The sequence below is a fragment of the Pantherophis guttatus genome, chromosome 2 (assembly GCF_059756535.1).
Source record: "Pantherophis guttatus breed Tessera chromosome 2, ASM5975653v1, whole genome shotgun sequence".
Taxonomy (NCBI): domain Eukaryota; kingdom Metazoa; phylum Chordata; class Lepidosauria; order Squamata; family Colubridae; genus Pantherophis; species Pantherophis guttatus.
In genome coordinates, this window is record NC_142064.1 from 91,338,223 (window position 1) to 91,353,638 (window position 15,416).

At 37.2% G+C, this 15,416-nt stretch overlaps 1 protein-coding gene across 2 annotated transcripts; it reads right to left on the bottom strand.

The window, feature by feature from the left end:
• Window positions 1-570: 570 nt before the first annotated feature.
• On the bottom strand, window positions 571-12,644 carry TAL2 (TAL bHLH transcription factor 2). 2 transcript variants are annotated; one of them, XM_034410654.2, is made up of 2 exons: window positions 12,503-12,644; window positions 571-3,267 (listed from the first exon to the last, which is right to left on the bottom strand). In XM_034410654.2, the coding sequence occupies exon 2, from the start codon at window positions 3,248-3,250 to the stop codon at window positions 2,897-2,899; it is 354 nt and encodes a 117-aa protein (XP_034266545.1). In that variant the 5' UTR covers window positions 3,251-3,267; window positions 12,503-12,644; the 3' UTR covers window positions 571-2,896. The 2 variants fall into 2 exon arrangements, with proteins under 2 accessions (XP_034266545.1, XP_087742527.1); XM_087886401.1 differs by having other exon boundaries at window positions 571-3,258; window positions 12,503-12,560.
• Between the last annotated feature and the right edge of the window lie 2,772 nt (window positions 12,645-15,416).

Sequence of the window (15,416 nt, forward strand, 5' to 3'; positions counted from 1 at the left end):
GAACCTGCAGGTCCTCTCATACTGGGCAGGACTCCTAGAGCAACCACACATGATCAGCAGTGTAAAACTACTCTGTCATATGTCAGTCTAATCCCAGCTTCTGAAATGTTCTATCACTTGGACGTCAGAGTTAATCTCCAGTCTAATTAGAAACTATTAGACCGCTTTCACATGAAAATTTTGCATGCCTACTGACAATCAGGATGGAGAAGTCTCCACAAGTGTAGACAAATTTTGTAACGCTCCTGTGTCAATCAGAAGTTTTTGGATTTGATTGTTTTTCTACATGTATATCATCAGGCGTGAATAGCTTTTTCCCCTTTATTAATTGGATGCAGAGCTGGGGGGCTATTCAGCAGGTTCTGGCAGGTTCTGGAGAACTGGTAGCGAAAATTTTGAGTAGTTCGGGAAACCAGCAAATACCACCTCTGGCTGGCCTCAGAGTGGGGTGGGAATGGAAATTTTACAATATCCTTCCCCCAGGAGTGGGGAGGGAGTGGGGATTTTGCAGTATCCTTTCCCTGGAGTGGGGTGGGAATGGAAATTTTGCAATATCCTTCCCCTGCCACGCCCACCAAGCCACACCCCCAAAACAGGTAGTAAAAAAATTTGAATTGCACCACTGATGCAGAGTACTGTATTTGTAATGTGTTTCTGTATTTGGTCTATGACTGTACAGTATTTTAATAAACTAAATTAAACACTCTCATTTGGCTCAGCTGGAATGCATAATAATAGTGAGGTAGAACAATCTTAATTAGTATAAAAAAGATGTTATTACCTCTATTAATTTAGTTCTAGGCTTAAGCTTATCATACCTCTTATTTCTCATCCCCCAAAGCCTATTTTTTTAAAATAAAACAATTGCAGGGGGATTGAAGAAGGTTATAACTGAGAACATACGTTCTAAAATGTATTAGGAGTTATTTTTTTTAATTAGCTGAAGTTTAATTCATTAATTCATTTATTGGCATACTACCCATTAATACAACGTACAATTTAATCTGCATGCCTTTATTGGGAAAATGCATTTGTATCCTCATCCTTCATAAAGCAAATGGGCCTATGAATAAATAAAATCTGGACATGAAAGATGAAAAAAATATTCCAAGGAGTAGAATATTTATTATCATTTGGCTTTAGATCACTTTGTAGGGGGCAAAGTTCTTTATAAGTAATTTTGCCCGACCTGCTGCCCTCTAGAAGCCTTAGCTTCACCTCTGCCTCTGAACTCTAGTTTTCATGATGTACGTATAGAAGACTGGGGCCCTTGACAGGGGCAATGATATCAGAGTTTCAGTGAAAGAAATGGAAAATGATAAAATAAAAACCCACCTAGCTAGAAACACACATGCCACAGAGTTTCATTCCCCCTCCCCATTTAAGGGTTTTGCTTTGTCATTTAACTGTAAATATATAATATCGGTAGCTAATTTTAGAGTTCAAATAGCGGTCTTTAACTCAAGAAGACTTTAACTCTTAACAATGAAGTCTTTTAAAAAAAATAGAAACTTGGAAGTGGCTGTATCCAATGTTGATAATTAAGTGAATGAATGACACCCAGTTTGAGGCAGTTTATGCAGAAGATTAGGTGCAGTGGAATCCCTCATAGAAAGAAATCCATAAATGATTCATGTGATCCTGTATTTATTTTAAAGACAATTAAATAGCACCTCTGATTTATAAAATGCCATTAACAACAAATGAGACAGTTGTTTTTCTATTAAGATGTGCTTTTGAAATTATTTAGTTATTTTTTTTATCTGCAAATGTTCTGGAAAATGTAATCCCAGCCAAATTTAAGAGTTTTTTTCCTCACATTATAAACCCAGTTGAAATAATTCTTAAATCCATATTTTTTAAGGTAGGCATCTTTGAATAATTCAGAAATAACTAAAATCCACTGTTGATTATATTTGAGCAAGCATAGTGGGCATGATCCATTCCCATCTGCTCAGATGTATTCCTTATGCATTTTGTTTTGGTTAAATTTTTATCTCCCTCAGGTTTTGACATATACTGGATGAAAAATAGTAAATGAAATGCACACATCCTAGCATAAAGATTGCACTGAACTGGACATTTCAGGTAAAGGAGAAGAAGAACTAGCAGTGCTCAACTAACTTTGACATTAATGTATCTTAAATGAAAAAATGTTTTTTTAATGAGTAGCCTTGGCTCCAGAGCTCCAGATATTTTCTTTTACAATACCCAATTTATAGTATTGTAAAATAGCCAATTTATATTAGGCAGTGTCATCACATCTCTTGAAATGGATACAATGAGATGTTCACAGTTGTAATTGTAGATGTGGCTGCTCAATCGATGTGGTTTCTTCCCTTAAGAAAGGAAGTGGAGAAGAAATAATCAGTTGTTCTCTGTGGTATGTTACAGGAAGTGGGAAGGGATTTGTTCTACCACAGGAGAAGATGCACAACTGCAGAATTTGTTTGACTTAGATTTTCAATTAACCTGTCAATCCAGCAGCCAAATCATCAGGAACTGAAATTCCCAGAGTTCCTAGCCAGCTGTTTTAAAACTTACAGTGTCACTCAGCCACAAGCTACTGACCCTAACAATTTTCATTTGTATGTCACAATAAAGGGCAAGTGATCCATTGGCGACTTTCAGTAGACCCAGTCAAAGTCCCTTGCAGTCAGAATCAAAGCCCTTTATAGCCAATTAGACTATTGGAATTCTTTTTAATTATTGAAAGCCATGTTCTTCCTCAGAAACACTTACATAAAATACATTTGAGTTTTAAAAGACCAAGATGGACCAAATAAATAAATAATTAAATAAATAGATTAACACTGTATAGAAACAAACAACTACCACAACCGGTATCAAGGGGAACTATCAAATTGCAATCAGGATGATTACCCTGACTGACTGATTATGGAGATGATGTTTCTGACCAGCATTCTGGGATGTTGCTGCTTGTGTTGGGAGAAGGGACCTCAGAGTCTTCAAGGAGAGTCAGTTCTTCCATGTGTTCCAAATGTGGATTCTGCTGGAACAGGCCCAGTATCCTTTCTCGTGGATTCACACCTGTTTGCGGCAGCCCTTGCTCCCCAAGGACCTTGACGAGGAAGTTGATGTACCTCATGGCTAAGCGAAGAGTCTCATTCTTGCTCAACTTTTTGTCAGGAGGATGGGTGGGAATCAGCTTTCTCAGCTTGGCAAAGGCACTGTTGACATTTTGTTGTCTCCACCTCTCCCTGCTGTTGGTGAAGATTTTTCTGGTCATCCTCAAGACTGGAAGAACTAGGAAGAGAATGACAGGAGGAGGGAGACCATTAGAAAAGACATAATAAAAAGACAAAACAGCTCATTCAATTGCAAATGAGGTAGAAAGTGTGACTCCAAGAGTTGAGTTATGGTACATAATATTGAAAATGAAAGCTTCTTAATAACAGGGCCCCAGCAGGAGATACAAATATAGTATCACCCTTGCATATGTATTCAGAGGTATCCGATTCCAAGCAAAGAGTTCTATTACTATTGTAGCATCTATGCTTACATATAGACATATTGTAGATATAGAACTGATAAGGTGCTTCCTTATGCCAAAAGCATGATGTTTCCTTTATTGAGACCAACTAACATGCACAAAGGGATGTATAAGCATTCTCCAGATGTATTTATTTATTTTTAATGAAATAATTTTGTACAATAATAAAAGCAATACAAATTTAAGAATGAGAAAAAGAGTGAAGAAAAATAGTGAAAAAGTAAAAAGAAAGGACCAAGGAAGAAAAAGAAAAGAAAAAATATAAAGAAGTGGCATTCAATCTTCACAGTAGTTCTGAATAAATTTAGATTATCAGTCCTTCCTCTTTAAATTACGATTCCATTCTTCCCATATTTTACCCTATCTAACAATCAAATCCATAAATTACTAATTCATTTTTTTCTGTTTTCAGCAAAACATCCATAAAGAATTTCTCCAGAATGCTTCATATGGGAAAATTCAGGGAAATTCAAGGAAGTACAAAATTAAGCCATATAGATGAAAAATTTAGTAATAATAACACTAACAACTCTAAATGCTGAACCAGTTAATTTTCCATAATCGACACTCAACTCCTGATTCAGTTCTCCCATCTCAAAAAAATTCTGCATTCTGTTTATTTAAAACATATTCTCTTTCAAGCCATCACAGCAAGTAGTTACAGTTAGTCAATGAAAACTGTGCCTTGTTGAAAAAAATGCCAATATGTTATCTTTTCACAGTCATAACCCAGAGGAGCTGTTCAATACAGTGGAGAAAATATGGCTTAGCAGCTTTATAACATGCATTCTCTCTTAGCAACTGTGGAGATTTTCTAGAAAAGTGGATAAATACAACGGGGTCTGAAAATGTGGGATATGGCAGCTAATCTTTTATTCCTTTTTTGGATTGGGTGGAAATCTAAGGGTTTTTGTAATTCTAATAGGTGCCGCAGAAAAAGGCTATACTCTATGTCATGGGTGTCAAATTCGCATCATCATGTTGCCATCACATGACATTCTGTGACGTTTTTCCCATTCACCAGGCTGGGATGGGCATGGCCTGCTCATGACGCATCCGGCCTGAGGGCCACCAGGGATAAACTGTAACTGTAAGACCTGTGGACTTCAACTTCCAGAATTCTCCATGCTGGCTGGAGAATTCTGGGAGTTGAAGTCCACAAATCTCAAAAGTTGCCAAGGCTGGACACCCCTTGCTTTATAGACTCTGTTACATGGATTTATACGATCTGTAGAGAAACATGGATATATACGATTAATCCTGAAAGGATAAGACCAGTGCAGTGCAGCACAGTTGGGCTCACAAATTCCAATGGAGAAGTAAACAAGTCAACAGATAATTATAACTGAAATCCAGAATGCCAGTCTAAACCAGTATCCCTCTTCTTTTGCTTAGGTGCCAAGTTAATATGCTTCATAAACACATTAAATACTGTAGTAAATGAAAAGCCTGTAACTTCCTATTAGCACAGCACTCCAGTGTAAGCAGCACTATTTGTAGAAGGGCAGCAAGAGCTGCCTCGCTTTCTTTCTTTGGTGCTCTTCTTTTGTCAATACAAGCCTTGTGAGCAAATAGCAGGCTTTGTGATTTCCTCCATTAGAAGGCATGTTTAAAAAATGCACCCTTGTATCTCTGACATTTGAACAAGATCGGCAAACAGTAATACCCTCTCTCTCCATCTTGGGTATCTTTCATAAAAAGCTGCTCCTGGTTGCTCTCTCATAAGATGGGAGTAGAAGAACTTTTATGGCAACCAGGCATGAAACCCAAACCATTTATTCACATCCTGGTTGTGCTACCCACAAATGGTGAGTTTGCCTAATTGTTCTATCCCATCAGAAAACTATAGAGCAACGACAGTATATATATATATATATATGCAGTAATTTTCAAGTGACATTGAGACTCCAATATGGTCTAAATGAGGTTGGTTGTTTGGGGGTCTTCTGAGCAATCCCCACGGATGCTGTTATTCTGCTTCCCTGTTCTATTGTGATGCTGATTTTCAAAATTAAATTGTAGTGAATGTAGAATTCAAATTAAGTTACTCCTGAGAAGCACCATAAAAAGAATTAATTATGACCAATTTAGAATTCCACTAATGTAAATAAGATTGAGATAGACTGGGCTATACTCCTTGTAAACTCTAAAAGTAATTTATTTGAAGGGCAGTATCTAAGTGTATTCTTTAAAAGCTAATAGCATGCAATATACTCTAGTAAAGTGCTGCCCATGTATTCTTTGTATTGTTTCAGATGGCACACTTAGAGAATGGCTGGAAAATCTGGTTGGGTTTTTTTTACTGGCAGAGAAGCATCCCAACAATTCAGACCCATGTTTTCTTCTTAGGAAGAATCACTCCAAAAAAAGACATCAGGCAAGGGTTCCAAAGGTTTTCAGAAGTAGTTTGCCTTCTTCCTAGGGCTGAGAGAGAATGCGGAATGAATGTACAATATATTAATTTCCGTGACATTCCATTCTGCTCCATCATTCCCATCTCATCTACAGTTACTTAATTTTTCTGTAGTCTCTGACGATGCTCCTTTCTCTATCAGTTGTTCTGGGGTGCTTTCTTAATTTGTTCCCTCTGTATATTATTTATTCATTTATTTGGATATTCAGTATTGTTGTTGTAAATCCCTATAGAGGTTAAGAGTGGTATGGTACCATTTTGGTGCCTTTGGTATTGAGACCAGAATCAGTTTGGGGTAGTGTTTAAAACATGAGGTTAGAAAACCAGAGACAATGGGTTCTAGTCCTCCCTTAGGAGGTGGTGAAATCATTTTTTTTTTACTACCAGTTCTGTGGGCGTGGCTTGATGGGTGTGATGTGACTTGGTGGGTGTGGCAGAAAGATACTGCAAAATCTCCATTCCCACCCCACTCCAGGGGAAGATACTGCAAAATTCCCATTCCCTCCCCACTCCTAAGGGAACGATATTGCAAAATCACCATTCCCACCCCACTCTGGGGCCAGCCAGAGGTGGTATTTGCCGGTTCTCCAAACTGCTCAAAATTTCTGCTACCAGTTCTCCAGAACCTGTCAGAACCTGCTGGATTTCACCCCTGGCACAAAGTCAGCTCAGTGACCTGGTGCTAGTCATTCTCCGTGGGTTTTACGTTCTTGAAAATCTGCCACGAAAACATATTACTGTGATTATTGAAGTGTTGGCCTTAATGAGATCACATGACCTATTATTAGAATGATGTGGAGATTTGTTAACACAACAAACATACAAGAACAGGAATGTGGTTTCCATTGTATTGAAGCTGCATGGTAAGGCTCTTTTTTCCTGACTGCACATGGCTGTGCATAGATGCATATGACCCATATTTTATTAAAGATGGGTTATGCATTTATAGAAGGCTATAAGCAAATATGTGCAAACAGAATGCATAGATAATGAAGACTGAGTTGTTTAGGAGTCTGAACAACACACTCAAATTGCACTATTTTGTGTGCAGGGCCCCTTGCTTTCCTGTATTAACAAAGCAGAGTATATAAAACCCTTTATCTTCTTCGGTTGCCATGTTCTCAGCAAAATATGTCAGTGAAACTAGCTACTTCTTTCTGCTTCACAGTTTAGTAAAAAATATTGTAGCAGTATTTAGTTGACTAATGGCCAAAGAATCCAACTCTGAAAACATCTTTGGTAATAATATAAGTAAAAATTAAACATTTTTAACAGTTGGAGGAGTCCTTGATTATTGTTGGAATAAAAGCAGTCAGGGAGGAAAAACAGATTTAACAGATATACATATATAACCAGGAGTGAAATCCAGCAGGTTCTGACAGGTTTTGGAGAACCGGTAGCGGAAATTTTAAGTAGTTCAGAGAACCGGCAAATACCACCTCTGGCTGGCCCCAGAGTGGGGTTGGAATGGAGATTTTGCAATATCCTTCCCCTAGGAGTGGGGAGGGAATGGGGATTTTTCAGTATCCTTCCCCTGGAGTGGGGTGGGAATAGAGATTTTGCAGTATCTTTCCCCACCAAGCCATGCCCAGCAAGCCACACCAAGCCCACAGAACCGGTAGTAAAAAAAATTTGAATTTCACCACTGTAAATAACCCTTGTAGCCCCTCCAGGAAAGCTGTTTCCTATTTTATCATATATTTTAAAAAACAGTAGTGGTTACTCAAGGAAGGACTTATATAGGAAGCCCTGGAAGAAAAGGATGTTTTGTTGTGTGCCTTAAAGAAGGGATAATTTTTTTGGAATTCCCCACTTCTCTTTCCAAAGACACAGATCAAGGGAACTTGTGCTGAATATTCTTAGGGCAGCATCAATGAGGAAGAATTGTTTATTCTCAGCAAATCCCAACACTGTTTTAATTCTTTTGTTCTAGGTAGTCAACAACAAACTCCCAGACCCCTAACACAACTGAAGCATACAAAATTGAATTGCAACTGAAGGCATAGCTAGTTAAAAGATACATCCCAGGAACTTTTCCTTAAAGCAGCTTTCGTGAGCAAAGAATCAATCCGTAAACTATTAAAAGAAACCATTTTTAAAATTCAGAAAGAAATTTAAAATCACAATGTAATTAAAAATCATGAAAATCTCATCTGGACTTTAAAGAAGCAAGATAAAATGAGTATTGATGGTTTTGAACTTTTATGTTGGAGAAGATTCCTGAGAATACTGTGGGCAGCCAAGGAAGCAAACAAATAGATGTTTGAACAAAACAACTCAGAGTTTTATCTCAAAACACAAATCATCAGGCTCAAATTATCCTACTTCACATTCATTATACAAAGACCTCACTCTCTGGAGAAGGCTCTAATGCTGGAAAAAATGGGGAAAAAAGAGTACAACCAATAACAAGGTGGATGGACTCAATTTCAGCTATGATGGGTTAATTAGTAGAACTGAAGGACCAGGTTAAGGACAGATCTTCTGGAGAAAATCTAGGTATATCCGCTTGCTTAACAATGAACACCAACTTAATGATAATGAATCACAAAAAATTACTCATCGCATATGTAGACATTACTCTACTTATGAATTTTCAAGTGACAGACTTTCACCAATGTGAACAAATGTATCCACAACTCTAATGGTCCCTAGTAGTTCCCAGAGGTAAGGAGAAGGTGGGAAAGATTTAGCTTATGGCATGCTGCACATACGTACCCTTGGCAGCACCATCACAGGAGCCTCCATGAACAATGAATGCACCCTATGCTTAAGGACGCAAGGCTGACAGTCCTCCTTGGCTGAGTAGATTGCAAACAGATGGAGAGCCACCCAAATGAGAATTCAAGCACCCTAGGAGGAAAGAGGGACACCAAGGTGGGGAGGAGTCTGCTCTGCCTGAACAACAACCCAGAAGGCTGGCCCATGGAGTCAGCATATGTCCTGATTGGGAACAAAAGTATTGAGCCATGCCTAGGATCACCCAGAAGGATGGTCTGCACCTATGTCTCCTCTGAAAGTCCTTGGAGAAGCCACCAATAGATGCTCCCCTGCTTATCCTCACAGAGAATGGAAAAAGAACACAACATCTCCACCAAGAAAACAACATTTGCACTAAATCTGACAGGGCAAGCTATTGTATATAAACAAAGAGTAGACATACACACACACACCGCCATTCCCTTCCAACACTGAAGATATCCTAGTCGGATAATGAAATGTCAGTAGCCAAACTACCATCTCAGAGGGTACCAAGGACTCCACAATTCAATTCTGAACTATATATCTTCTCTTCTGTTGGTAAAACACTGTCAAACTGGGCCCATATCACTGAGAATACTGGTTATGTATACGTAAGATCCAACCACAACTTCAGTCTTAGCCGTTCTTCGTAGGATCAGCTCTTGAGGCTTGCTTCTTTTTTTTAATTACATTCCTATTTTATCTTGATTTGGAAACATAGAAACCTAACCTAATTTATATTTTAATTAGAAACAAGTAATAAAAATAAGAAGTATACAAGAAGTATACAAACTATAAGCATACATTTTAAAGCAGTTACATTTTAAATCAAAAATAAATATGTTTTCTTCAAGTCAGAGGCTTCAGAACTTGTACCTCAACTTTGAACCATGATATACTATAAAAAAAGAAAAAAACTTGCAGAATTTTGGATTAGAGTAATCATTAAATGCTACTGACATTACAATTAAATGCTACTGACATTAATGGAACTGCATTCAAAGTGATACTTAAATTCACCTAATGGCCTGCTTTTATCTGAATTACCAGAAACATAACAATTAAAAACCTGGCAAAACAAGCTAAATTTTTTAAAAAGTAACATTCACTCTACAAGAAAGGAGAAAGCAGTCATTTGGTAGTGTTTAGAAGAGACACTCGTTTGCAAATCCATCTATTCAAAATAATGTCTTCACTGTTTGCAGTTGTTTTTGTAAATTTATTCTTTGATCCATATAAAAGTGCAGTATTGATCAAAATTAGCATGCAGTCCTCCTCAAAATAATGTTGATTATGCAGAAGAAAGCATTTCTGAACAAAGAGTGGGAGAATAACTAACCAAGGTGAAATATAACCCCTTCTTGCTTCCAATGTAGAGGAAAAGTAATTTCACCCTTTCTTCCTTTTTCTAATCAAATCACCCCCAGAAGCTATTTATATAGAGTAGTTGCAGGGAACAATTACCTCTTGTCTCCAACAATAGAATTTCAAACTAGACTATCTTTGACCTCAAAGATACAAATACCACAATCATATGTAAATTCAGGTGCAATCAAACAAAAAGTGACTATGAAGATACAAGAATATTTCCTTTTTAAGAGTTTAGTAAAATTCGGCTTCAGGTATGTATATAATGGAAGGGATTCATATCAAGACCAACATATAGGAGGTAGGATTTAATCCCTTCCTCATTCATGCTTTTCTCCATAAAAATTACTACTCGGTCCCCTGACATTGGTTCTCCTTAGCAAAGCAATGAGCAGCAGGAGTACTTTTATGTGGTGTCTTGCAGTGTCTGGATTGCAAACCTTCATAATCTGCCATTTGCACCAGGTTTTAGTTAAATATATTTCTAGAAGTGGTATTTTTGTGAACAGGTCAGGTTTGGGTTTTGGAATTCTGATGAGCAGAGCCAATAAGATATTTAGGGAAAGGTGTTGAAAAGGTTCCGCCATGTTAAATTTTTTGTTCATGCCCATCAATTTCAGGAAGAGAATTAAAGATGGGCTTAAATCATTCTCGCTGAAAACATCATGCCTCCTGATTGGATCAAATATGTGGTATATATTCAGCAAATTCCTATGTGCCTATAATAACATATTGCTATAAGGCAAATATTTTGACATGCTTTTCCATTAAAATAAGCTGTTGGTGATTATATTAGCACCTCTGCATTGCCATTTTTTTTGGCTATAATACCAAAATGGCTTTTGATTATATATGGATTTTGTTTGATTGCTGTCATGTTGTGAGGCAAAATTCCAAATATAGCTTTGTTTGGTTGTCATTGGTACATTTTTAATAGCCTGGAAGCTATTAACTTTCTTTTTAAATTTGATCAATTCAACATTGTTGATGGAATAGATATTGATTTTTTTAATTATTCTAATCAGAAGTACACAATTCTTCCAATATAATAGAGAAATATGCTTCAAAAGAATAAGCATTATTTCAGTAGTATTCAGTAGCACTCATTTCATACAGAGCCATTATTACAGTGGTTTTAACATCAGGACAGCTTTATAGGAATTTCCATGAAATGCCGCATTACAAATTTTTATTCTATCTCTTGGAATAATTTAAAGGTTAAGTGAAATACTGTAAATATACAGACATGTTTCATGAACTAGCAAGATTTCATAGTAAAATGTAAAAAAGTGTTTCATTTTAAAATAATAGACAGGCTCATAAAATAATTAGTAAACTGTGAATAAAAGGAATACACCTTTCATATTATACAGAATCCACGAAGTGGAGAATATATATATATATATATATATATATATATATATATATATATATATATATATACACACACACACACACACACACACACACACACACACACACACATACATACATACACTGCTCAAAAAAATAAAGGGAACACAAGCAGAAGACATCCAAGATCTGAATGAATGAAATAGCCTTATTAAATACTTTGTTCTTTACATACAGTAGTTTATACACTGCTCAAACAACTAAAGGGAACACAAAACTGTTGTATGTATTGAACAAAGTATTTAATAAGGCTATTTCATTCATTCAGATCTCGGATGTCTTCTGCTTGTGTTCCCTTTATTTTTTTGAGCAGTGTGTGTATATATATATATATATATATATATATATATATATATATATATATATATGTATATGTATATGTATATGTATATGTATATGTATATGTATATGTATATGTATATATATATCTATATCTTTAGCCAGGTTCTACCTACATAAACCAAGATATTATGCAGGTTTACGTAGGTAGAACCTGGCTAAAGAGACATACACATAAAACCTACGAAAAAGAAAGAAAAACATATATATATATATATATATATATATATATATATATATATATAATGCTTCTCCAGTTTAGTGGCTTGTTTGTTCGTTTTCTATGCAACAAATGACAAAATTTTAAGAGGTTTCTTATAAAGTTTAAGCTTAAGAATGTGATGTTTATCTTTATGTACCCATTTATGGGGTGTTAGTCAGACCTACAAGTAGTTAAGTCTGTAATTACAACAACAATCTGAAAAATAATTGAGGCAGGCAATCATCTGTTAAGCAGAGGCATTTCATACATTGCCTCAGCAAGATCACGCATGTCAACATAGGGAAAACCAGAGTCCTCACTTTTAAAAAAACAAAAACAAAGATGCAGTGAGGGCAAAGGGCATTTCCAGGAAAACATGAAATGCTGCAACCTGTAGTGCACCTGAAAACCCTGAACACGCCTTTATTTAGGGAAGTTTTCAGAAAGCAAAATTCCCCAAATACTGAAGGAAAAAAAAAGGTGAGAGCAATACGAATAGTTTGCAACTTACCTTTTCCAAACAAGCAGCACAGTCTGGCTGTAGAGAAATATTCACAGCAGCTGAAGTCGGCGAGCCTCTCCTCTTCGCAGCTCTCGGGTCTCTCAGCTTCAAATCGCCAGAGCCTCTTTCCTGACAATCCAGCCAAATGCCAATCCCAGCCTGCCGTCTCATTTATAGAATCTGGGCTCCTTTGTCTGGCGCGTGTCAGCACTAATGTGGCTGATCTTGGCAGCTTATTCCACATCTCCTGGGAGATTTTTTTCCTGCTGCCATCTTCTTCCCTACTTACTCCCAAGTGGGAATAGGTGGAACCAGCGGTGCGATGCTTTGTTCCAAAACACAAGGGCTCCTTCAAATCCAGGACACTTAGGAGAAAGCCTGAAAGCTTGATGTTTTGCAAAAAGCCCAAACTCAGCAAATTCTGCAGCTTTAAGTCTGGGCCAGGCCAAGGTCGAATTTTGCTTTGGAATCTAGCAGGAAAGGGAGCGTGGGTTGTTCAGCTATGGATCTGGTGCATCAAGCATCAAATCAACATGCAGAGTCAAGTACTCCTTCTCATTAAGTATCACAACAATTCGATTGCAGACTTGGGAGAGAGAGCAGGATTGGAAAGTCTAGCTTTTAGAAGAGAGGAAGCTGAGTGCTCTTGTCCAAAATTAATATAACATCAATTAAATGCTTTATGAAAAGAAACCTTTATGAATCGTGACTGTTGTTCCTTTTAGAGGCAACATTTTTGTATCTGATCCCCGTGCAGATAGTAAAATATTTCATATCAATTGCAGGTATGTTTAGATGTCCAATTGAAAATGAGGGATGTAGGGGAGAGATGATCTATTGCTTCACAGATGTCGATGGGCAAAAAAATCTCAGGTTCAAAGCATTTCACATATGGAGCAAGAGCAGTTCCCCTAATCTCAGAGGTGAACTGGAGGAGGCTGGTGGTTTATGGATTTACCATAGGCTGTAAGTATACAAATGACCACCAGAGAGCCTAGAGGGTGGGATCTCTTATATCTCTTTGCTGCCATCTAGTGGTTATATGCCTTCATACTAATTGATGGTACAGTATATCTACTATACCAATTGGTGATTTCAAGATGTATTGGTTTGGCAATTCCCAAAATTCCCCTTTGAACCTTTGGTTCAGTTGGAAAAGGCATCCTATTCTCATTTGCCCACCTATAGAGTAACTTCAGCTAGGCATTGTATCTCTCATATTTTGAGAAAAAAGAAGGCCGAATTAATATGTTGCAGGAAAGTCCATGTTTTGTAGAAGTGCAAAACATCTCTCTTTAAAAAGCTTAAGGATTGCACACACACACACACACACAGACACACACATAAACATACACACACACACAAAGTTTCTATGATAATTGAGCGTGGAAGGTTGAGTCAGACTTGAATAGGCCTAATATCTTGTTAGCTCTTCAAGGTAATCTAGACAAAAACTACAATTTTGAGTATTAACTCTATCATAGGCTTCATCAATAGAATTTTGTAAAATTGAAAATATTTCTCCACTCTTTTACTTCTACTTTCCAGAAAACTAGGAGAGGGTTTCTTCTGAAACTCTTCCCATGCTCCCCAATCTTTTGGTGACTAATATATCTTTTATATGATGGTTGTCTAGTCCGCAGCTCTTCCTCCTGTTTCCCAAGATCAATTTCACACACCATCACAGTACATATCTTGGCTGAGCTTTTATTATTATGTTATCCTGGGACAAATGGGTCCACCTGATAGGAATGTTAAGAAGTAGCCCTCTTGCAGAAAGACAAGAAAACAGGTCTGGTTATCAAATCCTATTCCATACTCCTTCTCTCCTTTAGTTTACCAAAGGAAGAATAGACCACTCTATGTGACCTTGACACACAGCAAAAATAGCCTTTGCTGAGACCCTGAAAAATGTCCAGACATTAACTGGTAATCTGCAAACTGCTTGGTTGGGTTGCACAACCTTGCCTTACGTACAAAAATATTCATTTTCTGCATCATGTTGTCATTTAGCGTCTGAATATTATTTTTGATTTTTTTTCTTAATTTTTTTCCTTCAACAGTTGGACAAAATCCTGTCCAACTGTGGATAATACAGTAATAAAATCTGTGCTCCTCTCAAAAAATTCCAAAACAAAAGATTCTCTCTTCACCACCACCATTTCAAAAGTACTAAAGACTCTCAAAAGCCCAGCAAATTAATGTAATCATTTCTAGTGCATGTGAATATTATTCTATAAGATTTTGCATCCTGGAATAAAGGAATAAAGCAACAGTAACAGTATACAATAAGTGATAAAATAAAATTGGAGGCGAAAAATTTTCACTTCCTAGGGAGTTTAAAGACATTAGCCAATCTTTTTTCAGAAGTTAAACAATCTTTTTAAAAAATTTAACACAGTCCAAGAATGTCAACACTTAAAATTTCAGTGGCTTGGAAAAAACAGGCCACACATTCATGTGTTTGTGAGTTCCTCTCCTGAAGGACTAAACTGGAGGCTGTTCTTTTCTCATGGTAAATTAAAGCCACAGACCTGCCCACTGAAAGCTCTGTCAACCGCTTCATTTAGCACAAGTGTTATGTTAACTAAATCCCTCACTGGCCCATTTGGAAGAGGCCTTTGGCCTCACAGAAGTCTCATTTCCATGTAATTTACATTGGAAAGTTGCCCGAAGCGCGCCTACCTTCACCGTTGCAACCACCTCCAACCCATTATTTATCCCCTGCCTGAAACAGAGGACTATTCCAGCCAGCAGTCTCTAACATTGGAGGGAGTGTTCCTCTAGGACCCATTTATATTGCTCGAGGTGCCGACCCCCCCCCCACACAAATGCATCCACTCATCTGCTGCCTGCGCAACATTTGCTGAGGGAATGGATTTGTGTTGAATCAAAATGTAAACCATTAAACTCAAATTAAATC